We start from the raw sequence: 27,737 nt of genomic DNA, 5'->3' as shown, positions 1-27,737 counted from the left end.
CTCGTGACAGAGGGTCCTCAGACCCCTCCCAACCCTCTCCATAATCGTCCTCATCGGCATAGTTGGAATCAACGATATAGACCGGCTCCTCGGAGCCAATGGGCCCCAACGGCGCCGGACGATGCCGGTCCGACTCCGCGTCCGGATTCGGAGAGGGAATGGGGGTGGCGCCGCGCGGCACCGGCGCCCCGACGCCGGCCGGAACCGGCGTCGGAGTCACGGCGCCGCGCGGAGGCGGCACCACGGGTTGCCCCGATGGAATCGGCGCCGGAGAGGCCGGTTGACCAGCCGGCGACGACCCTGAAGGGCCCAGCGGCGCCGGGGCCGGAACCGCCGGCGGCGTCGGGGCAGGTGCACCCGAACCGCTCGGGCCCCCAGACGGGACCGACGGGCCCGCAGGCGCCGTAGGCCCCGCCGGAGGAGACAGCGCCCTCATGGCCATGAGGAACTCCTCTACCTCCTCACGCGACGCGCCTTGCCCAGGGACCGGCGGGTATGGAGCAGGCAGCGTCGGCGGGGCCGCGGCAACCCGAACCCCCGGCCGCATCGCGCAGGCGTCGGGGGGAGTCGGGGGTACGATGACGACGCCCGACTTCTTGCGCTTACCTGAGGAACCGGAGGAATGCTGACGACTTCCGGAGCGCTCGTGGCGGCTCCGCGACCGCTCCCTCGACCTCCGACCGGACTCGACGTGGGGCCGACACCCGGAGCTCGAGCAGCTTGCGGGACCGCTCCTGTCTAGCCTTGCCAGTCAAGGCCCGGCAGTCGACGCAGGACTCCACGTCGTGGTCCGCGCCCAGACACCGGAGGCAGAGTCGATGGTGGTCGGTGACCGACATCAGGCGGTCGCACCCGTCAACTCTTAAAACCGGGCATCCTACCGGCACCTGAAAGAAGTTAGAGTTTATCAAAAAACTTGGTCAAAAGACCGGAGTACTGCTCTTCGGATCTGCGCTAACTGGCGCGGAAAAAAGAAGAACTGACGTCAGCGCGCGGAGGCGGCGTCTATATACTCCAGCGACGTCATCACGGCAGACGACGCGGGGACGCCTGCAGACGACGCGCAGGGGTACTGCTACGCAAAAGTTTCCGGATCCAGACTGACGCCTGGGGATATTCAAAGGTAAGGAATCTAATACTAACCTGTTTCTTTCAGATAAAGCCGGCTGTTTGGCTGATACTTTCACAAGCATGCTTGAGCTCGCTGCTTGAAGTTTAGCAATTGCTCGTTTTTCTGACACCGTTCAAACTAACAAGACGGAAAGGGGAAATCTTTACATTTCTATGGCGCTCACTTTGTAATTGTGGATTACGTGAAAGATGACCCTGCAGAGATCAGTCATAGAATGTAGTGTTGGCTTCAACAAAGGGACAGGGTTTGCATATTTTTGTAACACAGCAGAAGCAGAGCAACAGTTAACTCGTCTCGCTATGCAAGACCGCAACAGCAGTAAAATCATGCAAAGTGTCGTGGTGCAGGGACGGGGTTACACATGGACTGGTTGCGGAGGTCGAGCTGCTGAAAGGATGAATGCATACTGCTGAACCAATGGCAGCATAAGGTATGTGGGTAAACTATACATCACTTGACCCAATTAAGCTTAGAGAACAAATACAGCAATTAGGTTGGATTACAAACTACTAGTTGGGCATGTGTGATTAAATTCAACGAGTCTTTCATAACCTTCATCCAAATTTGCAATTATCTGCTGAGATATACAACTCAAAAAAACTCATTGTAAGCACATACTGATTAACTGTATACACATGACTCCCTGGAGGAGGAGGGAGAGACATCTGCACGTCCACTTTCGCTGAAAGGGCCAAGTCCCGTTAGGAGACAAGGGAGCGTACCACGTGTGACCCCAATATTACTACGCTGGACACCACACCCGTTGGCATGTCAGTAACGAAAATGTAATAATATGGAAATGTATTATCGGTTTGTATTAGAACTCATTTCAAATGCAATACTGGCAACGAGGGACTTCGAAACATCAAAACAAATAGGCAAATTGTTCACATCAGCAACTGTTCTAAACCCACCCTCCACTCCTCGTCATTTCCTCTTGCTCTCCTTGAAATAGTTTCACAGGTCTCCTAAAAATGCTAATGGAAAACCTCTTCCTGGCCACACGAATTTGCTAGGCACAGAATAGTCACATGACCAGTCTTTGTATTTCTCCCCTCCCATTTTTATGTTTTTTTCATAAACTGTCCTTCACACCCAATCATGCCTACATTTCCCCCCTCAGAGATTCGATGTTCGCCTCCTGGAGGATCCTGCCTTCAAGGTTGTAGTTACGAGTATGCCAGATGGTAGAGCATTGGAAACCATGGGTATTAGGGGTCTACTGCACCTCACTTTTTTTTGTTTTTTCCAACAAAAGGAGGGAAGAGACCAATTTCACCAGCTTATTTCAGGATTATTTCATCATGCTTGCTATTTCAATGTTGGAGGCAAACTCCGGTGTCAAGCTTTTCACTGGCACAAAAAAGAAAAAAAAAAAAAGTACACGTCTACATCATAACGTACATACCTCCAACCATTCTGTGGCTCCAACAGCTCCATATTCACCAGCACTCCATGTGGCAAAGACGATGCTACGTCGGGGCTTAAAACCGCCTGAGTAACAGAAAGTGAGATTTAGTGGCAGGGGAAAATATTTTGAAATTGTGAAATAGAGCAACGATAGGAGATACCAAATGTACATGTGCTGAAAGTAGCAAACTAAACTATCACCTTTATCTAAGGAAAGAACAACAATTATCTGTAGTGACAAATAAAAATAACTATTTCAAATACAAAAGAGCAACGTGACAAAAACCAGGTTTACAACCAGGAGTACTAAATCTCCTATTTCTTGCAGAATCAATCACCACAAATGCCATACCTGCAACCTACAAAATCCATACGTCTAAGTTGAGAAGCACTGTATTACGAACCTTCATCTTTTTCCTCCAAAACAAATCCATATGGTGAAATCCTTTTTACACAACTTCCAGGGAACCAAAAAAAAAAAAAAAAAGGAGTAGCTCACAGCATTTGATTCATTTTTAACTAAGAACTGCAATTAATAAGGGTTGCGTTTTCCTTTTAAAGTTGAGGAAAGGCTATGTTTATTTTACATTATCAGGGTGCATCCTCTGTCCACCAGGAGTGATTGAAAGTAATCACACACACACACACACACACACACACACACACACATCCTAAAATACCATTTGCAAAAGAGTTCATCCACTGCACTCAAACACAGTTTGTTCCTTCTTTCTCTTTTTTACACATTCAAGGCTGTACTCCTTCACTGCAAATGTACAGAGCAGGATAAGGCATCAGGCGGCAAGACCAAGGCCAGCAGACAATTGTCAGAGAGTGTGGCCTCCTCCCTTCACTGTACATCATCCACAACAGCCACTCCTGCTCACTTACAGATGAGCGGCAGATACTGGGGCACCTTGGCTCAGGCAGCTACCGGCAGTAGCACACAAAAGCAAAGGAGTGAACAGAATATCTCAGAGCCAGGGGGGCCCAAGCCAACCTGTGAAGCACTAGGTGTACAGGAAGGAAACGCAAGCTATTTTTCAACATTAAAAACATCTTAATTCTGTTACACATTCAAAAGCATCTACTATCAAGGACAAAGACAAAGCTAAGTCCCGTCTCAAGAGGAACAAAATCAACCCACACCAGTCTCCTCCTTTGTGGGCCTCATTATTGAGGTCAACTTTCAGGTACCGGCACAGTGAGCTTTAGCATCCATGCCTGAGTACATCCATCATACTCGCTGCATCTCATTAAGAAAACACAATGTTGGAACGTGAAAACCCATCTCAGCCACTGGGAGCTATACTCACCTTGAAAAAGGTCTATTTTATGCTCACCATGTTACTACCACCAGGGACAGGCAGAGGAATCAAACTAACTTGCAGAATAAGTCCGAAATGGACAAGACTGGTCTGGTTACTGGTGTTCTGATGCAGATGGCATGCTGCCTAGCAGTCTGGGCTAGACCGTTCCCTTTGGGGGGAGGATCAAGCATAATTTGCATATCATTGTCTCACAGATGTAGTGGCGACTTGGGTGGAACTTCAGAAGACTGTTTCCCAAACCCTACCTACAAGCTGGGTGAGCTAGTGACTTGTGGGAAGAGCAGACTAGCACATGTACCCTACCAGCTCGGCATGACAACAGCAAAGATTATTTATGTATACTCCCTCAAAAGAATGACTCAACCTAAACAGTACTAAAGCACTGCGCGTGAATGAAGAAGTTCAACAAACCCCAAAGCGGGAGATATTACATTTGCATGAACAGTTCAATCATACTTGTGAAGAGGGGTTTGGGAAACTGACCTGCCTTGCTTGAAAAGTGACCAGACCTCTGGGTTGTGTACAAGTTGCTAACATAGGGCGTTGGAAAGCAAATTTAAGACATTTGTATTCAGGGCACACAACTGTATACATTAGTGTCCATCCATGACCAGCTTTCACATCTGCTCCAGTACCTGATGTAAGTGAAGCCATAGACTGAACCAGCTGCAGAAGGATGGAGGTTCCAACACCGGATTTGGCTGCTCCGTTGCCTCGCGCATCCCGCTGTGCTCCAATCACCACATAGCGATCTGCAACAAGAGGAGGAAGGTTAGTTTAAAAACTGCAGGGCTCTTGCACTATCCAATACTCTTCACCAGTCAAAAAGGCCAAATCATGACAGTCATGACGGGGCTAACTAAACTAGAGTCCCACAATACCACCCAGTCCGTGAAAAAAGGCTTTGGCATTCCAGAGGTTCGCATCACATGTAAAGACTCAGATGTTAACAGAGTCCTCTACACGAAACCTAATTCCTGAATAGCGGAGTTTCCTTCGCATCAGACACCTTACTATTGGATACCTTCTACGCTAAATGAAAAAGAAAAGAGTAGCTGCGTAGTGGAGATAATTCACCCATATCCACGATAGGGCACAATCACTACATTCGAGCTAATGGATGCTCAATCGACGCGCTCTCCAATGAGCCAGATTTCAGTTAAGAACCAGTTTTGGGATGCCAAGACCAACCTTGGAAAACGGGGATTCTTCTTTCAAACCAGATGGCCCTACTTTTGACTAAGAGTGATGGACTCACGCAGTGATCCTAATGTAGAATGCAATCACTCTCCCAGACCCTGGCACACTCCCTCCATTGGCGCTTGCAATGCCGTCTAGTCCTGGCAAACATGCAATCATAGGGCATGGGGCAACACTGTAGTGCAAGCTTGAGGTCAGGACTGGGTATCCCATGCCACCCCAACCAAGGCTGTAAGAGCTGCACCTCCTTCTGGGGTGGTGACCTGGCCGTTGGTAGCAGGGTCAATAACCAGTAGCACAAGATGCTCAGCAGTAGCTGGAAGAAAAGCTTTAGTTTGACAAGCGAGCAGATGGTCAGCACAAAGAGTGTCTGCAAGAGGTATGAGAACATAAGAAGAGTGGTTTGGAGGCAGGTGTGACAGGGAGTGTTGTGAAGGAGGGAGGAAGAATGTGAAACTGCAATGGCATAAGTAAACGTGTTGTGCATATCTTCCCGACTGATGTGAGCAGGTTTAATATATGCTGTGGTCTGTGCCCGAAGTGGGCACACTAAGGGTGCTGGAGGCACATGGTGGAAGGAGTTGGGTGGTGGACATAGGTAGGGGGTCATGGTGCCAATCAAGGACCTATTGTGGACATCAGCTGTGGCATTCGGTTCCGTTGAGGATACTGTGGTCCCTTTCACTGGCCAAATATGAACTAAGCCACTGACTCTGAAAATTGGAGGACACTTGGCGAATGGAATGTTTGGGTGGAAGCGGATAAGTGAAGGGCTAAGCAGGTCATGGCTCTCATGGAATGCTTCACTGCTCCAGCTCCTTACCCCACAGTTCATGGTGCTAGGCTTTCTTCCATGGTTGCACACAGACTCACTAAAGTGGACTATTGCAACACAGTGTTGCCTCGTCCATCACCTGGCTACCCTTCAGTAGGCTACTGCTGCGAAGTGGGATTTCTAGTGGGTAACAGAACACTTTGTCCCACCCACCAAATAAACACGTGTGCTCAGAGCAGCAGATCCAGAGCAGCGAGTCTCTAATTTCATTATGGACTACATTCCCGATGTTCAAACTGGTGCAGGAATGCTAAATACTTTGCACTAGAAACAGGGCAAGGTTATATCTAACTTTTGCTCCATCAATACTCTACTTCTCCCCAACAGAAATTGAGGATTATAAAACTACCATGTTACACCTGTGTGGCATTCAATTCCCCCTCCAAGACACTCTCTTCCTTGCAAGAAGCTTGCTATCATCTCAATTACTGAACATTTGGATTAGAGAACAGTCTGTTGTAAACTGCAAATATCACTGCTGCTCAAGACGTGTCATACACGCACAATCAAGGCCCTATATGCAGTTTTCCATATCACACACAATCAACATTGCATCTAATTTCATTAGGTTCCCTATAGAATTATTGATGGAAGAACACCATCAAGGACCATTGCTCTCGGATTCCTTCAAATGGGTTACCCTCACACAGGTTTAATCCACATGCATCTCTATCCTTGCGACTTATGAAAACGGGGGGGGGGGGGGATACACGAGAGTCTATGAAAGATACAAGTGCTATAGAACTGCTCCAGGTAAGTGACTTTTCTTCATACAGCCACACACTTGAATAACAATTAAAAAGACACCGATTAGATAGTGGTTTGAAGGAATTTAAGTTTGTGCATTGTAAAAAAGGTTCATAGCAGTGACGGATCCACTGCAGACTCCTCTTAGGTGGAACATTCATGTAGTAAAGTTGAGACACCATGACTTCACTTTGCCACCTTACAAATGTCTGTTGTCTGCCCCCTCAGCAGTTGTGGCAACAATACTTCTAGCTCAATATGGCCCAATTGTACCAGAAATAGCAGAATGCATGCCAAGGTAATGCATGGTACTACCAAATAGGCCATAGTCTGCTTAGTTAAGGGACTACCACGGTTAGATTTACCATTAACCACAAATGAATAATCCATTGAGCAGAAAGAGTTGGTTTGCTACAAGTAGAACAAAACATTTCTGAATACCTTGTCTGACAGTGGAAGTTCAAACAAGACGTCTGGGCAGCTCTAAAGACGCAACCAATTAAATACGGTTCTGAGTGTGTGGGAGGGGGCGGGGGGATCAGCAATCACATATGGATGTTTTGTGCTAATTTGAAGTGGAATGAGCCATAGAAAACAAAAACAAAATAAAAATTACAATGTAAAAAAACTCTGAACATAAAGCAGTGGATCTTAACATGTGGTTCGGGAACCCTTAAGGGTCCATGTTGCCTAATCAGAGTGTCCGCAGATTGCTTCTAAAATTATTACTAGATTAACAAATTGCATATAAAGAAGCAAAATGTACAATTGACATTTTTAAAAAGGTTCTGTATATGTGAAGGAATTTGAAGGCTAAAAATTAAATTTATATTATCAGATTGATACACCTGCATTGCTCCCACGAATCAGAGGATACAGTATGTTCAATATAGAAAAGCTCCAACCTACCCATTTGATTGTAAAATTAACTAAAATGCTTCACCATATGTGTAATTTGTTGGATGGATGTTTGTTTCCGTATTATTTTATCGTTTTGTGGTTCAAGTAAAAAAAATGCTTAGGCCAGTGCCTTGCCAAGTGTTTACCTGGTTCCTCAAAACCTTTAATCATTCCAAAGACGTTAAGAATTTTCTTCTGAATCACTTCATTACGAACATCAAGTTTTATGAAGGTGTCTGACGTGTTAGAAGCTCCCATTCTACAGGGAGATTCAAAAGCAAGCCATTCGGAGGGGCAATCTCCTACTTCCGTTAACCTACAAGAGTAGAAAAATGCACATTTCATTACAGGTTACTTCTCAAACATCAACTGTTCCCAGAGGATGGCTCGAGGCAGAGTAAAATAGTGTCCAACAATTTAGCTAGTAAGATCAACCAGTTTAGCCACTATAAAAAGCGGCAGTTTACCAATTGAAGATCTTAGACCATGGAAATGGAAAAGTTACTTACCTGTAATCCAAGGTATTCTATGTAGAATTCCATTGCTTTCAAACACTAGAATTATCCTGTACAAGTATACAATCCCCAAACACTTCTTTCCATATATACACACATCACGAGCAAATGCAAATATATACACATGGAAGATCGGCAGTTAGCTGTCAGGGCTGTTATGCGCCTTCTAGGCATGATGGCCTCTTGCATAGCAATATGGTTCCATAGGCATGCAGGTGATGTATGAAGTGCACTATATTTAGTTTCCAGATTTGCTATAGGAGTAGATATTAAGGTTCTCTTGGTGCTTAGACCTTGTTCTCAAATTTAGTGAAGTCCTTAAATTAGTTTTAAGGACACACACACACACACACCCCACAAACACACACACACGCACACTATATATATATACACACCTTTTATGGTACATGAGGAACTTTGGCAGTGTTATATTTCTGATACTATCGATATGGCAAAAATAATGCACAGGTTGAACATCTGGTCAAACCCTATTCTTAAACTAAACCACCTTATCCTAGAGGACTGCATAAAGCTGGATATTCCACGGTTCGATTATGTCTCAGAGCAGTTGAAGATCTGAGGCAGTTCCGAGCGGTTCACGAATCATAGGCCGATTAGCTCGAATGAGCTGAGATGTATAAAATCATTCTTAGCAAGAAGGGTGATAGAAAGGGAAAATAGGGAAATAGGGAACTTACCAAATCTACAGTAAGGAAATAGTGAGCCTAGGGCAACCTTAATGGATGTATAATCAGAGTCGGTATCATCGTTCTCTTAACTAGGTTCAGGTTTAATTTTATCTATTGGGATCTATCTGTCCCTAGGGGCTTTTTCAAGAGAGGTGCTTTAATACCTTGCTCTTGTGGTCATTTTTCGGAACAAGACCGTAAATTTTATTTTTTGTGTGATTTTTATTGCAACCTGCGGAAAAAATATATTTTCCCATTGTTAAGGCATTGTAAATTTGCACAAGTGAAACCAGCCCTGAAATATTTGCAAGTGCGGAATTGCCGGCTTCTTATCAAGAGCTTTAAGAAAGGAACAAACTGCCTGTAGCTTAAGTGTGTTATTGGCTTTTTTGCACAGAATTGTTTTAGCAATTTTAATTGAATTGTACTAATGGGTTTACACATATCTACTGTACTATTCTGCTGCACTTTACAGGGTGGTTTACATTTTGAGTCTGTGTTCTCAAAGCTACACACCTTTTGATTGTCTGATATAGCCATATGAATTATTATTCAGTCTCTTTAATATATTGTATTGATTAGTTTTGGTATTTCTTCATTCAATTGTGTGTTTGACCTGCTTTTATGGCCTAATAAAATTTATTTTGACTTGACTGAATTGAGGTACCAAAAAAAAAAACTCGAGCATAATACAGCCAACTTATAACTGGAGGAAAAAAAGCATATTACAAATTAGTCCTACTTTACAGTTTGAAACCTACAAGTTGAAGATTGCATTCTAATTACTACAAAGCGTTTCAAGAAAATAACCATTTACTGCTAAAATGTTACTATTGAGCGGAATCTTTGCAACAAAGCGTACGATCCCCCTATCTGCCCATCACATGCCAACTACTGTCCAACCACATGTCTGGGCTTGTGGCCGAAGCGGCACCAGTGGTATTTTTCACACATAGCAGTACACTTTTCTGGAGAGTCCTCAAGGTAGGTAAGTTCACAAGTCCAGGCCTTGCATGAACAGGTGGGTTCTTGCAAGAACCCTACAGGAGGGAACCTGGAGCAGTGTCCCCACACAATCACATGGCACACTCAAGGTTAGGCCACATAATCCACTTCATAACAGGTCTACTCACCAATTGAGGAAACATTTTCAGGAATACCACGTCAAGCAGCAATTGGCTAACACTCATATCAAATATGCTAAACTGCCTCTGCCCAGCAGCCTTGACTTGTAACAGTATGGCTATCTAACATAACTGTAAAATGCAAACCTGCAAAAGGAGAAGGGGACAGAAAACAGAACCTGTGCAATCAGCATCTTTAAAACTTAACATTGAAGTGCAGTGTTTATAAGACAAAAAAAGTATTAAACATGGACCTTAATAGATCAACCTCTCCCTGTTGCCTACAGCTACTTCAATATAATTGTATACCCCAAACCGTCAGAAAATGGCATACCAGAAGATAGCAAATGACCTCCCAAAAAAAATAAACACTGAAAACAGAAAATTGCACACATTCCACTCCAAACCATCTACTTGGCTTGCTTGCCCTTTTCAAAATTACTCCAACCCAACATCTCTGATCAGAATCTCCTGCCTCAACTACACTCCAAGAATGATTAAAGGACTACATTTATCGTTACTCAATGCAGGTGTTCTGTAACCACGTGGTCATGCATCCTGATGTAGCCAACCCTATGAGCAATGAATGCTGCAAACAAACTGCCAGCGCAGCATTACCGAAGCAATCGTTGTGCAGCTCCTGCAGTGATGGTTTGAACAGGGATACCAGGAAGTCCAGAAGATTTGGCAGGCGGGAACTGCGTGTGGTTAAAGGAGGGAAATCCTGGAGTGTACGGGTCGCCAGTTCCTTGATGAGCCTAAAAAAAAATAAGAATCCATTGAATCCTAACACCATTTTAATCAGGAAACAAGATGACAGCTATAGAATCTGTGCAAAGTCTGATCTCCCTATAAAAACTTGGAAGTTTATTTACAAACAAATAAATTCAAACATTTGAACGCACTTTGTAATATGAAAGTGTCAACAGTCACTTGCAACAAGTTACTGAAGATTAGTGAGCACACAGGGGAGAGTAGAAAAGAGTGCAACTAAGAAACGCGCAACCTGTAATCACAGGCCATGTTATACCTGGGCAGGCAGATAATTAGGAACGAGCACCAGTGCCCAAGGTATGCCATACTATGCTCTCGGCCCCCACTCCCCATTAGAAATTTCAAATGATGTGCAGAGACAGAGTATTCTGTGACTGGTATTACTGAATGTCGCATGCTTCCCTAATCTCTTCAGGCAGCGTGTGCCTGTAGTATAATCCACATCTGCAACAGATACGCAATTGTGCAGGCAATCCCTTCACACCCATTCACCATAAAAAGTGGCTACAGCTGCTGACTTTAGAACCTGTGCGATACCAAAGGGGATGATTGACGGAGCGTTTGAGCGAATCAAACACTCACCCCCAGTCAACTGATCTGGGTTTAATCCATCACCATTCTTTAGCTCACTCCACCACCCCAGTTCAGACATGGGCCATATGCAAATCAGTCTGACCCTGTGCCGCATGGGAACAGTCCAGCACGAACTGCCAAGCCATGTCTTCCCTGGACCGGAAACAAGCATCCGAGGATGCTCGTTTCCAGTCCAGGGAAGACATGGCTTGGCAGTTCGTGCTGGACTGTTCCCATGAGGCTGCTGGACTGTTCCCATGATGGCTTGGTCCCAGTTTGTGTAGCAGTTGAAGGCATCTTGAGGAATGGTCCTGTAGCAGAGATGGAGACGAGCTCTTCAGGAGCCAGTCGTCCAAGTAAGGGTAAATGAAAATCCTATGCTTCCGAAGGAAGGCGGCTACCACCGCCATACACTTGGAGAATGTTCGGGAAGCTAATTTCAGCCCGAACGGCAGAACTGCATATTGGTAATGCTTAACAGACACTCGAAACCTTAGAAAATTGCGATGTCTCTTTGAAATCGGTACATGAAAGTATACGTCCTTCAGATCGATGGAACACATCCAATCCCCTTGGTGAAGTGGAGGGAAGATTTGATGAAGTCCCAACATTCGAAATTTTTCTCTTCGAATGAATCTGTTCAACAATCTCAAACCAGTATAGGTCTGTACTCTGCAGTGGGACCTTTCTTTCGAACAAGTAAGAAACTAGAGTAGAGCCCTTGATTTCTTTGTGGAGTTGCTCTCTATGGCTTTTTTGTTTAATAAGGTGTTCACTTCCATTTGCAGCAAACTTTGGTTTTGGTGAAAAACACCTTTTGGAACTATGGAAGGAGGAGGTTTCTTGAATTTGAGGAGATATCCGTTCTGAATGTCGATGACCCACCTATCTTTCGTTAAATGCCTCCACTCGTCTAAATATAATGCAATGCTTCCTCCTACCAGAGTGGACAACGACTTTGGAGGAATGTCCATCTCATGGTTTCTGTGGCTGTTTTGAAGCTATAAACTGCTGTCTGTTGCCGCCTCTGCCCCGTCCAGGTCTGCGTTACTGAAACTGCGACCTGTGTTGAGATTGGCCCTGGTTTTGTGAGGACCAGTTCGATGTTTGCCCACGCTGTTGAAAAGACCGCTTGTCGTAGGGACGAAAGCGACAACAAAACTTTTCTCCAGGTCAGCCTTAAGAGTATCTAGTTCAGTTTTCATTTTAGCCATCTCGTCGTCTGCATGCGACCCAAACAACGGTGAGCCATTAAAAGGCAAATTAACAATTTTCCTCTGAGCATCAGGCTTAAGGCCCGTGAGGTGGAGCCAGGCTGATCTTCTGGAACAGATGCCATGACATAACCAAGAGCTGCTAAATCAGCAGAGTCGGCCGCCGTACTAATAATCTGGTTGGCAACCAAACAACCTTCTTGTACAATTTCCAAGCAATCTTTTTGATCTTCCTTGGGTAATTTTTCAACAAATCTTGTCAAGGAATCCCATAGCAGTCGGTCGTAGCGCTCCAGTATAGCGGCTGCACTCGCCACTCATTACGGACCCAGCCATATTACACATTCTCCGTCCCAAGGAGTCCATGTTCTTGCTATCCTTTTCTGGTGGAGCAGAGGAGATGGACATAGCAGAATGTGTCTTCCTGGCAGCGGCAACTATAAGAGAATCCGGTGGTGGATCTTTAAGTAGAAATAAAGGATCCTGATCTGGAGCCTTATGTTTCTTTGCAATCCTTGAGGTCCCCGAGCCCACTGTTTCAGGTGTTAAGAAAGTCTTCATTGCCGGTTCCAGTAATCCTGGCACTAAAGGCAATAGAGGTCTTGCCGAAGACTTACGATGCAAGGTCTCAAAAATAACCGTTGAAGTAACTTGAGGCACAGACATAGTTATGTTAAACATGTTGGTACCCTGACATAACACCTCACTGAAAGTCCCCAGATCATCATCAGGCAATACCCTGAAAGGTGGCATTAAAGAAATCGTGAGAGAATAGTCTCTGTAGGATGACCTCGTTGACGTGGTCGATGTAAGACCTCTGCCTTCTCCTTGGCGTAGGAGACCGATGTGATCTGGTGCGCTCGCTTGAGCGTGAACGTTGCTTCAGTGGAGATCTGGAACGTCTCAGAGACCTACTAGCAGGAGGTCTTGAGCATTCAAAGGCAAGAGCCCTTTCGTCAGCTCTGAGTTGTATCTTCCAAAGTCGAATGCTTTCCAGCCATCTAGGGGACATGCTGACAGGAGGTGACTTACGCACCGGTGAGCCCTCCGGTTTAACCTGAATAATCTGTATCCCCATTGAAGTTGAACTCCTTGAACGTGGAGATCTAGACACTGGTCTATTCACTTCTTCCACAGGGACCAACTGCCTGTCCCTCGACGTCGAACCAGAATGAGCCACCATCGACGACGACTGATGAGAGGCTCTGATAGACAGATCTATGGAAAGACGCCCTCGACTTCGGACCCTTGGACGTAGACAGCTGCTGGTCAGTCGGTGTCCTTGACGTCGGCTCTGACCTCGACAAAGACCTATGACGGGTCCGAGTGGTTGATCTAGAGTGCCTCGATGCAGACCTTTAACAGGTGGCGGAGATTTCGACATCGACTTCCTGGACGTCGGTAGCCTCTTCGACGTCGATCGAGATTTCTCATGCCTCGAGCCCGAAGCAAGTCTCGACGCCGACTTATGTCTCGACGGAGATAGTGATCTTGACCACCTACGCTTTTAAGGTCTCGACGTCAATCTACTTCTCACCTTCGACGTCAATCTACTTCTCACCTTCGACGTCAATCTTACTGCAGACGATGTCACAGGTCTCGAAGGCAATCTTGTTTTTTCCATAGTTTGACGTCGACTTACTTCTTGAAAGGTGATGTCTTCGACGAAGATTTCACTCTTTCCACTGGCCTAGACGTCGACAGCGCCGACTGCGATCTAGACTTTGACATCGATCTTACTTTTTCAACTGGTCTCTATGTCGACGGTACATCATGATGTTTTTTCTTACTCCTACCATCAGGAGAAGCCGATCTACGTTTTCTGGGAGTGGAGGGCCTTCCAGATGAAAGATGACTTCCTGGGCCCTTTTAATGATGTTTTTCTCTCTTCATAAGTCCAAGAAGTCGGATCTTCTCTCTCTCCTTCAAAGTCCTCCTGGAAAGTTGAAGGCAGTGGTAACATGTCTGTCATGAGAAGGTAAACACACCACACAAACCGAATGAGGATCGGTTTTGGACATCTTCCCACAGGAAGGACACTTGTAAAATAAAGGTGGCATATCCGACTAAAAAATAGAAAACAAATAGTCAGAAAAGATTGAAAAATAACAGCAACAATCAGAAATATCGAAAAAAATAAGAAAATAACCAAATTCTGACTGAAAACAGTCAAAATCAGTCGAGCTCAAGTTACAGGTTCCTCCCAGAAAGAGCCAGAAAAAAGAACTGACCTAACTGTCACCTGTGGGGCATGATGGGAGCAGGCTTCTCCTTGAGGCCTTGGCAAAGTATTCAGATTCTCTGAGGCCTTAAAGGTGAGGTGCCAGTCTCCTTTTCTGTACATGGATGTTATTTGCTTATGCAGCCTGTCTTTCATTACCTGTTTTCTTTGATGAAAATAAAAGGTAGTTTTCTGTGGAATGCAACTAATGTTCATGTCCTTTTCTTGCATTATATGTTATGAGTTATTTTCATACTACAGAAAGGCATGTAATTATGGCTTTATTAGCCTATTGGATATGTTTTTGGGCTGCATATTAGTTTATACATGTATATGTGTATATGTGTATTTTTTTTAGTACTATGTACTCTTTTTATATATTTTACATATATTATACATACATACATACACACACATGTATTAGGCTATATGTTCCGGGTTCCCGCATATGGACTGAGATAATTCAGTGCTTATGACTTTGAGGAGTATCCCCTGGAAGAGAACTTGTACATACATAGTACACTCTTACGGCACAGCACTCTGTTTCTTCCCAGCTAGGGTCACCCTACACAAGTCGATCCGTATTCCCATGGTTCTTTCATTTATGTACTTTCTGTCCTGACCTTACAATGGAATAAACAGGACAAAATACAAGAATGAAAATAAATATCCTGGACAGAGTTAAACACACACTTTTGAAACATGAGTTTCATAAACACCCTTACAAGGATCTGCTGTTCCTTTATTTATACCGGTATTCACTGAACCTTCCCACACAAACACAGAGAAAGGAACAACCAAAGTAAAGATGAAAAGCTACAGCAAATCACTACTGTGCTAACGGCCCACAGACTCACTTCACCCACAGACTCCTATCTTCATAATGTACATTTGGTGTACTTTATCTTAGATTATACACATTATGTGTAAAGCATGCAAAGTCTTGAATTGTCCCTTCTGCTCAACAGCGATATTTCCATTAACAAGTTACTTGTTGCAGTTTCATTCTGCCCGCTGCCTAAGCCAGTACTGTTCATCCTGATTCAGCTCCTGAAGACATGATCCACATTTCACCCCTCCCCTGACGCTAGACTGGATCTGGACAGTGGCAACACAGCAGCACCAGGCAGTGCTGAATAAGGCCCTGCACAGAGCCACAAGTTCACTGAAAGTGGCATTAGAGCGATACATATGGCGCCCAGGCACCAGTGAGGTCGCTTACATCCATTATTTGGCATGCCCAAAAAGACCAGGGCGAAAAGATTAAAGTAGAACCCATAATCAAACAAAACAAATAGCTAATTCTCGAGAGTGAAAGGGGTATGGAATCTGCATGAGCCAACCCACCCTTCAGGATTAATCTTACCATAGCTTCAATGGAAGTATGAGCTCGCAAACCTTCTGTAAACCACTCTCAAAACTACCATCAAGGAGACGGATAGAGGATGAATCTTTGGCAGTTTAACCAGAAAATGGTAAACTACCACTCCACCAGATCTAGCAGTAGAGGCTGGTGAAGGAGTGCATGGGAAGATCAAGTAGTTGCCTCACAAATTTAAGTACACGCTGTAGCAAGTTGCTGCCACGGCTCCAAGCAATGAGTACTGAATACCGTAGGATAGACCTGCATGTTTGGATGATTCAACATCCATGCTGCAAACACCATGGACATTTTAGGTCTGAAAATGGGAAAAACCTTAACACAATAAGTAACAGAGTACTTACATGGCCGTAAAGTTCTAAATCTTTATATTCTTTATTAGCACTATCCCGGTAATCGGAGGGATTGGGGTATATTAATACACCAGCAGCATTCAAAGACTCTGCAACAGCAACCTGCAGGGAATAAACAAGACATTTTGAACGGTTTTCTTTTGTTAGTTATAACTAATATTCGGCACATGCATGTATTGGATCATGTTTAGCAGAGTGTCTCCAACAGTCTTCTTGCATTGGAGCAGAGTTTTAAAAGACGGATAACTCTTGGTATTACTATTGCATAAAGATACCATTTTAATAGTGAAGAAGCAATACCTTTGGCGTCCATTTGTCAAACGGACACATGAATTTGGTCTAAGTTTCCATATATAAAGTTATATGCCGATTAGTCTAGAAGAGACAAGTTAAAGGGTGGTCTCAAAAAGGATTTTCAATTCTACCTCCAATAGGAATTCTTGCTTTGATCTACAGAAAATACTGCTGAACTGAATTGGGCACAACCCAGCATGTAAATTTACTCAAACTAGACATTTTGGTATGTGGTCACACAGTAACTTGTGATTAAACTACAACATGTCCTATGATCAGAACAGGGACTACATTCACAAATATAAAAACTTTAGAACAATTCTCTGCCATGTTTGGGTATCCCAGAAACACTTTACATCAATACATGTAAAGTTACACAACAAGAGTGAAGAGTTCAGCAGGTCCATAAGGAGAGGAGCAAGGTTCTCCAAACAGAGCGCCTAATTCACAAATGTAAACTTGCACATCGTGTAAGTTTACACCAAGTGAAAATCACTAACTATGTGAGGAGTTTTACTACCCGTCCTATTATTTCATGTGCAGAGATCACAGCCCTGACTGCAGAGTCTCCACACGTTTAAGTATACAGAAATGTCTGCACATACAAAGACACAAATACTTTTTTTTTAAATACACAAATGAGGAGAAATCCTCTGCAGGTAGTTTGGGGATTTAAGTGTAAGATTACCTTTGTGAATCAGCCCCAGGCGGTTTTTAAACTACACCTTTCCTCCCCAAAACTACACTGGAGCACTTGCAACATAACTCCTGCCTAACATGTCTAATCAGGAAAGGAGCAGTCCGAAAGGCTTTTACATTTGAGCGTTGAAAAGCACCATTCACTTTAGCCCAGGGATGCCGATACATTGATGCAACTGACTGGCAGTTTGCCCACGTCAGTTCTTTAGAGAACATTGTTTTTTGTTTACTGTTTTGAGGGTTTCTCATTTCAGCAATTTTCCTTTGGTTTTATGTTTTTCCCACATTATAAGAGTCTGGAGAGGTTTTCCTTCATCTTTTTTCCACAGTTTGTCATCATGCGTTTTGGTTAGTGCCCATCCGGTTTGTTTCCAGTTTGTCTTCTGGTTATAACCACCATGCCTCCAAGGACAATTCTTTTTTAAGTTCCGTACTGAAATGGTGCTAGTCCATAGTGATTTCTTTAATAAAAATATGGTTGGCTTTTTGTAAGATTCCCAAGGCTGTCAGATTATTTATTTGCATGCAAGTTTTCATCTAAAAGGTGATGTAATGAATATGCTACTTACCAGTATGCATCTGTTCTTGGCATGTAGGGCTGCTGACATTCATATCTATAGCATAGATCGCCGCCTAGTGTTGGGTCCGGATGATTGCACATTGTTGTCCTGGAAAAGTCTTCGAAGTATCACGAGATAGGTGGCTCCTCCCCAGGACTACAGTGCGGATGGGCATCGACTCCATCCCCAGATTGTTTTTAGCCATTGTGGCGAAGATGGAGTGTAACAGTGTGAGCAATGACCATGCTAAGAGTAATGTTTGAATTCTGCAGCCGCTACAGGCGCCGGGGAGGAGGGCGGGCGATATGAATGTCAGCAGCCCTACATGCCAAGAACAGATGCATACTGGTAAGTAGCATATTCAGTTCGAGGCATGTGGGCTGCTGAATTCATATCTATAGCATAGAATATATAGCAGTCCCTCCATTAACGGCGGCCGCCTGTGCCAGCTGCAGACGTTTGAAAAAGTGTCTTAAGAACACAGCCTGCCCTACAGCTGCTTGCTGCTTGGAGTGCACATCTACACAGTAGTGTTTAGTAAACGTGTGTGGTGTAGACCATGTGGCTGCTCTACAAATGTCTTCCAAAGGGATATTACCAAGGAAAGCCATGGAGGCCCCCAACTTGCGGGTGGAGTGGGCTCTGGGGGGGGGGGGGGGGGGGGAGAAGGGGGATCGTTAAAGTGCGCTTAGCCTTTTGATAGCAAATTTGAATACACTTACCGATCCACCTGGCTATACCTGCTTTGGAAATGGGGTTGCCTTTGTGCTGGGCTGAAAAGGCAACAAAGAGTTGTTGCGTCTTCCTAAATTCTTTGGTCCTATCGATGTAGTACATCAAAGCTCGTTTGACGTCAAGAGTGTGGAGCATTCTTTCGGCTACTGTCTCTGGCTTTTGTAAGAACGCGGGCAGTTCAATGGTCTGATTGACATGGAACTGTGAAACCACCTTAGGAAGAAATTTAGGGTTAGTGCGCAGCACAACCCTGTTAGAGTGAATTTGTATGAATGGCTCTTGTACAGTGAGCGCCTGGAGCTCACCAACACGTCGCAGAGACGTAATGGCTATGAGAAAGGCAACTTTCCATGTTAAAAACTGAACCTCGCATGAATGCAGAGGCTCAAAAGGTGGGCCCATCAGCCTGGTGAGGACCACATTGAGGTTCCATACAGGAGCTGGCGGGGTCCTGGGATGGATGACCCGTTTTAGTCCTTCCAGGAAGGCCTTAATGGCAGGCACTCTGAAAACGGAGAGATGCTGCCTGTTTTGGAGATAGGCCGCTATGGCGGATAAGTATCCGAATGGAAGCCTATGCTAGATTGCATTTGTAAAGATGTAACAAATAACAGATGATGTTGTGAGTGGACGCATCTAGCGGGTTGATGTTGTGTTCTGCACAGTAAATGACAAACCGCTTCCATTTTGCTGCATAGCAAGCTCTGGTAGTGGGCTTTCTTGCCTCCCGTATGATATCCATGCAGTCAGGAGGCAAGTTAAGGTAGCCAAACTCTAAGACCCCAGGAGCCAGATCGCCAGGTTGAGCTGTTGCGGATCCGGGTGCTGAATGTCGCCATGGCTCTGCGTCAAAAGCCTGGGTGTGAGGTGTAGCCTTTGATGCGGTACCACGGAGAGTTCTAGAAACGTGGTGTACCATGGTTGGCGTGCCCACGTTGGAGCAACCAGGATGAGAGTCATCGAGTGTTGCTTTAGCTTTCGTGCCACCAGCGGTATGAGAGGTGCTGGGGGAAAAGCGTACGCAAATCTGCCTGACCAGTTCATCCATATCGCATTGCCCTGCGACTGTGGGTGAGGGAACCTGGCGGCAAAGCTTTGGCATTTTGAATTTTCCCGTGTGGCAAACAGGTCTATCTCTGGATGACCCCACTGCTGGAAGTACGGGCAGAGTACGGATGGATGTATCTCCCACTCGTGCATTTAGTGGCTGTACCTGCTGAGCAGATCCGCCATCTGATTGTCCTTGCCCGGGAGGTGTTCCGCCATGAGGAAGAGGTTCCTCTGAATGGCCCACTTCCACATGCTCTGAGCCAGATGAGAACTGTGGAGAGTGCGTACCTCCCCGCTTTTGAATGTAGTACATGGCCGTCATGTTGTCCGTCCGGATCAACACAACCTTGTTGCACAGATGTACTTTGAATGCCTTCATCGCCATGAAGATTGCCATCAGTTCCAGGTAGTTGATGTGCATCTTCTTTTGCTGCGCTGTCCATAGTCCCTGCACCGTGTAGTGGAGTACATGAGCTCCCCATCCCTGGAGAGATGCGTCCGTCGTCAGGATAATCTGTGGCACAGGCTCCTGGAACGGTCAGCCCTTGCAAAGGTTGTGTGGATTCCACCAATGCAGAGAGCTGTATGCCCGACCGGTCACCAACACTAGGTCTTCAACTGTTCTTGAGCCTGAGTCCACTGACGAGCCAAGCATTCTTGGAGCGGACGCATATGTAGTCTCGCGTGCGGGACGATGAAGATGCAGGAGGCCATCATGCCTATCAGCTGCATGAACACTCTTGCTGGAAGTGAGTGTTGCGGCCTGAACTTCTGGATCAGCGACTGAATGCTGTCGATCCTCAGAGTTTGGCTGAACTATGGCTGCCAGAGTATCCATCGTCGCACTCAGATACTGCCACACATGGGCTGGCTGAAGGTGCGACTTTGGATAATTCAGTGAGAATCCCAGATCGTGAAGAAGGTGAATGGTGTGGGACATGTTGGTGGCACACTGCTGTGCAGACTTTGCTTGGACAAGCCAGTCGTCCAGATAAGGGTAAACGTGAACGTTCTGCCTCCGGAGGTGCGCAGCCACTGTCGCCAGACATTTTGTGAACACCCTGGGCGCTGTGGTCACCCCGAAAGGCAAGACCTTGAACTGATAATGCCGACCTTGAATTGTGAATCGGAGGCATTTTCTGTGTGATGGATGCAGTGGAATGTGAAAGTATGCATCCTTGAGATCCAAGGTTGCGAGGAAGTCTCCCTGATTGAGCAACGGAAGAACTTGCTGCAGCGTCAGCATGTGAAAATGTTCTGAGAGAATATACTGGTTTAGGGGTCTGCGGTCCAGTATGGGTCTGAGGGACCCGTACTTTGGGATTAAGAAGTACAGGGAGTACACTCCTGTGCCTTCTTCCTCCACCGGCACGAGCTCGATTGCCCCTTTTTGCAGCATGACAAGTACCTCCTGCTGCAATAAGTGCAAATGCTCTGTGGACATAGGACGGTGTTTTGGTGGCATGTTGGGTGGAGTGGATGTTAACTCCAGACAATAACCGAACTGGATAAGTTTCCTGACCCACCTGTCTGTGGTGATGGATTTCCAGACCGGCAGGAACTGCTGGAGTCTTTCTCCCCCCCCCAGAGTAGAGGAGGCTATTGGGGCAACAGTGCCAAGGGCAGAGGCCGTGGAAGCAACAACTCCCGTTCCTCCGCCACCAACAAACAGTGACGCCCTGCCACTGCCCCCCCCCCCCCCCCCCCCCCGACAGGTGTGGTATGGTCGGGGGGCAGTGGCAGGTCATCACTGTTTGTTGGTGGCGGAGGAACGGGAGTTGTTGCTTCCACGGCCTCTGCCCTTGGCACTGTTGCCCCAATAGCCTCCTCTACTCTGCTTGGTGTAAGAGGACTGCGCCCCACCTTTAGTGTATTGCGTTTGCTGGGACATCTGGCCTCTGGAAACACCTCTATTGCCTGAGCGACGAAAAGTACTGCTCCTAAACTGTTGGGACTGGAGCGCTCCCATGGACTTTGCAGTCTCTGTATCCTTCTTTATCTTTTCTAGGGTGGTATCCACCTCAGGACCGAATAATCTATCAGGGTTTACCGGCTGATTGAGGATGGTGGTCTGTATCTCCGGCTTGAACCCGGAGATTCTGAGCCATGCCTGACGCCTCAACATCACACTGGTGTTAATGGCCCTGGCTGCGGTGTCCGCCACGTCCAGTGCACATTTAATAGAAGCGTTGGAGATGAGCTTCCCTTCCTGAATAAGCATCTCCGCTGCCTCTTTATACTGATCTGGTAGATGTTGTAACAGGGTCTCTAGTGTGTCATAGTGCGCCCTGTCATATCTGGCCAAGAGGGCCTGAGTGTTTGAGATACGCCAGATATTGGCCGCTTGAGCCGCCACCCTCTTCCCTGATGCCTCCAGCACTTTAGATTCCTTGTCAGGGGGAGGAGCATCACCAGTGGTTTGCGAATTCGCCCTCTTCCGGGCATTTGAAACGACCAGAGAGTCCAATGGCAACTGGCCCTTGATGTAGGTAGGGTCGCCAGGTGCCGGCTTATATTTCTTTTCAATCCTAGGGTTGATCACCCTGGCACGTGTGGGTTCTTTAAAAATGTCCGCAGCATGTTTCAGAACCCCTTTCAGCACAGTCTTTTCTGCTGTGGAAAAGGTATCAAAGAGGAAGTCCACTTTAATAGCTACCTTAACTTGCCTCCTGACTGCATGGATATCATATGGGAGGCAAGAAAGCCCACCACCAGAGCTTGCTATGCAGCAAAATGGAAGCGGTTTGTCATTTACTGTGCAGAACACAACATCAACCCGCTAGATGCGTCCACTAACAACATCATCTGTTATTTGTTACATCAATAGGGTCAGCATGCAGCTGCACGTCATGGTTTTTAGCCGCCCTCTCAATTAGAGCATTAAATGCCGCAGAATCCTCAGTAGGAGAGGTTTTGACATACACCTGAGTGTCCTGGGCAGTTTGCTGGTCCCCTGGGTCCCCTGCATCTGCCCACGAGTCCTGGTGCTTCTCAGGATCAGTGTTGGCAGGAAAGTTATACTCCTCGTCCTCACCTTCCCCAGCCTCCACATCTGAATAAGTGGGTAAGGGTGTAGCAACTCTTGGAGTCCGTGGAGCAAGTGGCTCAACCAGAACCGGGGAATCCGTAGAAGGCTTCTTGCGCTTCAAAGGAATCGTGTAGGACTCCAAAGGCTGCGTCGCCGTGATCTTTCTCTTGTAGAGGGTAAGTTTAGCGGTGTCGGCGTCGATAAAGTGCTCCGACTGCTCCTCCATCAAGGATTGTCGATGCTTCGAGCTCCCAAGCGGCTGAGAAGTCTTAGACCCTGTAGACACCTGCACGGGCGCTTCGGCGACCGTCCTTGGTGCGAACGCCTTTGGTGCCACCTTCGGCGGCAACGTGAACAGGAGTGGCGCCGAGGACTTCGGCGTTTTGGCAGCTGGCTTCGGGGCAGAAGCATCCTTCGGATCGACCGCGGAAGCCTTGATGCGTTGCAGCGAGTCCGACACCTACTTTGTAAAGGAAGCAGATTGTTTCATCGACCCGACAGACGTCCCCGGTCCACCAGCGTGTGAAGACTTGGGCATCGATGGCTTGCTCTTCTCCGGCCGAGGTACAGGATCAGCCTTCTTAGGTGTGCCGTGTCCTCCTTCGGCGCCGACAGTTTCGGGTCGGCGGCCTTGACTACTGGGGTTGGGGCCCCAGTCTTCGGCTCGACGCCTTTGATCGATTTTGGCTCGACGCCCTTGACCGACTTTGGCGTCTCCATCAGTTTCGTTTTCGTCGACACCGAAGGTTTCACTTTCGGTTTCGTTTTGACCAACTGCGGCTCCGCAGAAGTGTCCGTAGCCAGGCACGTAGGCGAGGCCGTGGATCTGGGTGTAAGGTCTTGGGTAAGGCCGCGTGGCGATCCCTCGACCCGAGCCTTCGTAATTGTTCGAACGGGGCATAGCTCTTCTTCCGAGCTATCTTCCATGGCCCCATAGGCCTCATTGTCGTCTCCTACCTCATCGACGACTTAGTCTGCATCGAGCACTTCGACGTCCACGTCGTAGTCGTATTCGATCTCCGATGGAGGCGAAATCTGCATATGAACTTCTTGTTCGTCTGCTTCTTCTCTCTCGAAGATGTCCACCGGGGCCGACTGCTGGGCCTCCAGGCGCGCCACGCGCCGAAGTCGAATCGTCTTCTTCGATCGAAACCGGGAACAAGCCATACAGTTTGCTTCATCGTAGTCCGGCGACAGGCACTTGTTGCACACCGGGTGGACGTCGATGTGGGGATACTTAGATCCACACACGGTACATTTCTGGAACGGGCTCCGTTCCATGACGTGTCGTCGAAAGTCTTGCTGCGTTGACTGGGCCTCGAGCACCGAAGAGCTACGTGACTCTCTGGATGTCCGACTCGGGAACTGAGCCGGAACAGAGCTGGGCACCGAGCGCAAAACAATACCGCCGGTATAGGAAAAGGCCTTCGGGCCTTAAGAAAAGTTTATATCTATTCCGAACTGGAGATAACGAATATACATCCGAACCCAATGGCGGAAAAAAACAATCTGGGGATGGAGTCGATGCCCATGCGCATTGTAGTCCAGGGGAGGAGCCACCTATCTCGTGATACTTCGAAGACTCTTCCAGGACAACAATGTGCAATCATCCGGACCCAACACTAGGCGGCGATCTATGCTATAGATACGAATTCAGCAGCCCACATGCCTCGAACATAAGTGTTGACCATTGAAGGGCATGCCAAGGACCTTCGATTGCAGCCAGCCATAATGTCTTAAAACAGCCTTCGCTGACATCTTAAGGCAGTGGTGGGTCCACATAGAGCCGCATCTATGAGGGCAGACGAAATTTCGCCTGCTCTGAGAATTGCTTTCAATTGTTCTTTACAATCCTCCAGACGATTGACTAGGAACGGATATGTTGTTCCATAATGGTCTATTGTATTGCGACAAGATGGCACTTGCATTAAACTTATTCACCACTTGCGCATGTGGTGGCGAATGGGCATATCTCCAAAGACTTTCCATTGGGACGGGGTACGCACCAGGGATGTCCCTTGTCTCCATTATTGTTTGCGCTGGCCCCATTGGTGGCCTGGATCAGATGGGATCCCATGATCCGGGGATTAAACTGGACAGCTACTTGGGAGGACCGCATTTCTCTATATGCGGACCACGTGCTGTTGTATCTGTCTTCCCCAAGAAGCTCAATATTAGTACTGCTAAATATTTGTGACATTTCGGGCATCGGGGTATACCATCAATTGGTCCAAGTTGGTGCTGTTCGTCCTTAAGGGCCCGCCCCCATTGCTTCCGGCGGATTGCCCGCTTAAGATCACAGAAGACTCGTTCAAATACCTGGGTATTTGGGCGACGCCTAGTTTGGATGCCTTATTCAAAATTTAGAGCCCACTCTTGAAAGATTTAGGCGTGATGCGTTGCACTGGCATGACCTGCATCTGACCCTCCTGGGCAAGGCAGCCCTTTTTAAAATGAGGACTCTCCAGGCTCCTCTATGTAATAGAAAATATCCAGTTCACAGTCCCTTTAAAATATTTTGAAAGTATAGAAGCGATGGTCTCGGGCCTACTCTGGGGAAATAAACCGGCGCATATTTCAAGCGGTAAATTGTTCCGGAGCTGGTATGATGGAAGTATAGCCCTCTGAGATATTCAGTTGTATTACTGGGCAGGCCAATTGAAAATAATCAATGGTTACACACACCCCAAGCGGAACCGGCGTTCCAGGCAGAGGTATGAACTGGGTGAGGCTGGAGTTCTCTCCGTGTTATGATAGGGGTGGCTCCTCTTCCCTGTTGGGACCAACGGCGCATAGTTTCCACCTGGTATGCAGCTCAGACCAGTCTAAAATGCACAAATGTTATCACCCAAATGACTCTCTCTCTCCCTCTCCCTCTCCCCCCCCCCCCCCTGGTCAGCACGGCAGCTAGGTAGACTTCAAAATAGGAATGGAGTTTTGCACCACTGTTTTTGCTGATGAATATTAGGTTGCCAATGACTTGTACCCTATGCTACCCAATGCCTGCGCCATATGACTCATTTGCCTTGTATCATTTTCAATAAAAACAGTTAAAAAAAAAAATCTTTACCTTCTTTGTCTGTGGCCACTACATATGGTAGTCGGTGGGATAGGCATCTCTGGTGCAGCAGAACTCACCAAGTCAGTCTTAATACGGTTCCGTAGGCATGCAGGTAATGTAGGAAGTGCACTAGATTTAGTTTCCAGTTTTGCTATAAGAGTAGATCATATTTAAGGTTCTCTTGCAGCTTAGACCTTGTTCCCAAATTTAGTTACGTCCTAAAACTGGATTAAAGGACAAAATATATATACACAAGAACACAGAAAGGATTTGTTCCTCTGTCATGAATTAACCAAATTGGAGTAACACTAGCATATGAAAAGCAGAAATACTGTCTGGTGGAGTGCTGGCTTAGGACTCTGCTGGTCTCAACATCTTAAGAGTTGGAATCTTGATGGTCCACAAGAGGAGTCATTCATGGCCTAGTATATGATCTACTTTTTCATGCTCTGGTTCAGAACGTGCACCTTACTGTGTCCATTTTTGGCAATTCTGGTTCTGGAGGGAGGTTTGTTGGATGTGGCAGGGGTTTGATTTGAAATAAGTCTGTGCGAGTCGTGTCCAGAGGAGGTGCCTCAGATGAGATTACTGCTCCAGGTGGAAACATTTGTTCAAAAGACTCTTGGATCAGTTTTTTCACATCTTGGAAAAATCCATTGGGTACTTGAACCATTGGAATCGTATAGATTTGTGCAACCTGCTCTTCAACATGGCTCTTGGTGGCCACAGTTTTCTTCGATGTCACAATCAGCTTATTTTGGCACCAAATGAATATCAAGGTTGTATGGCCCTTCTGCTTGGGAGGCTGTATCCAATATTTCCGGTATAAATGCACTCAGACTCTTAGTCTGAGAAAATCCTACTAGGAGAACATGCCGTTCCAAATTCTCGTTTTGGTGCAATTCTGGTTGGCAATAATGGTTACATCAGGGGTATCGAAGTAGTAATTGGCGTCTGAGGTAAAGCAGTGATTGTGGGGATATGGACCCTGCAGATGCCGAAACGGACACTACCAGATGGAAGGTTGATGTATTGATAATTTATTTCCCCCAACTGGCACTTTAGATGCGATGTTGGAGGTTCCTACATCGAAGGCTTAATCAATGGGTTGGTTTGGTGGTAGACGAGGAGTAGGTAATCAGGTTTGCTGACTGACAAGGCCTTTGTAAGAGAGGGGGTTGCTTGTCAACAAGGTCTTTGTGGCCCACAATAATTGTTTTGGCGACTGCGATAGTTTGCCAACAAGTTATTTCTTTGGTGTCGTTTACCTGATAACAGTTGTTTCGTTAATTGTGAAGTATGTTCATGTTCAGACGGTCTACTCTACACCATATACTTAAGACGATGGAACATTACAAAATGAAAGTTTTGGAGCACTTGTTGACAGGGCCTTTGCTGTTTTTTTCAGTCAATGGAACATTTTGTCATAATTGCACGGCCTTTTTCTTCGTGGATGTAACTGCAGAGGTCACAGGAGTGACCTCACCAGAAATATAAATAAGTCCCTTCAAGGCAGAGACAGGGGCTCTTCTGGTGGGAAAAAGTCTGGCCTCTGAGGTAGCCCCAGTAAGTGCTTCTACTAAACTATGACCTTGTAGTTTGCCTTTTTTTACTTTAGAGCACTTTTTTCTGAAGACGCACTTGGTGATTCAGCAATGAGACGGTACAGAAGCAGATCTTTCTTTATAGGGTTTGATGCTAATCAGGACACTTATTTCGTCATTCTTCAGGCTGTGGCCAGGTTTATGAAGGTAGAAAATACATTTAGTGTATGGGTCATCAACAAAAATATTTCTGGATCCGCACCATTTACACACTCCGAGGAGGTTCTACCATGGTTTCTTCTCTAAAATAAGCAAAGATGTACCCCAAGATTAAGTAGTCCGGTTCTGGATTGTTTTAGGCGAGTTG

The 27,737-nt window shown here is 46.2% G+C and overlaps 1 protein-coding gene across 1 annotated transcript in view; it reads right to left on the bottom strand.

The window, feature by feature from the left end:
• TFRC (transferrin receptor) overlaps positions 1 to 27,737 on the bottom strand; it is a 120,006-nt gene that overhangs the window by 56,266 nt on the left and 36,003 nt on the right. Inside the window, exons 8-12 of the mRNA XM_078668125.1 lie at positions 16,391 to 16,501; positions 10,502 to 10,641; positions 7,702 to 7,871; positions 4,509 to 4,625; positions 2,541 to 2,626 (exon numbers count right to left, since the gene is read on the bottom strand). Of these exons, the coding sequence (XP_078524251.1) occupies positions 2,541 to 2,626; positions 4,509 to 4,625; positions 7,702 to 7,871; positions 10,502 to 10,641; positions 16,391 to 16,501 (624 nt within the window). The remainder of the gene's footprint in view (positions 1 to 2,540; positions 2,627 to 4,508; positions 4,626 to 7,701; positions 7,872 to 10,501; positions 10,642 to 16,390; positions 16,502 to 27,737) is intronic.

The sequence above is a fragment of the Lissotriton helveticus genome, chromosome 11 (assembly GCF_964261635.1).
Source record: "Lissotriton helveticus chromosome 11, aLisHel1.1, whole genome shotgun sequence".
Classification (NCBI taxonomy): domain Eukaryota; kingdom Metazoa; phylum Chordata; class Amphibia; order Caudata; family Salamandridae; genus Lissotriton; species Lissotriton helveticus.
The sequence above is the reverse complement of the archived record's forward strand: the minus strand, read 5'-3'. Positions and strand labels throughout refer to the sequence as shown.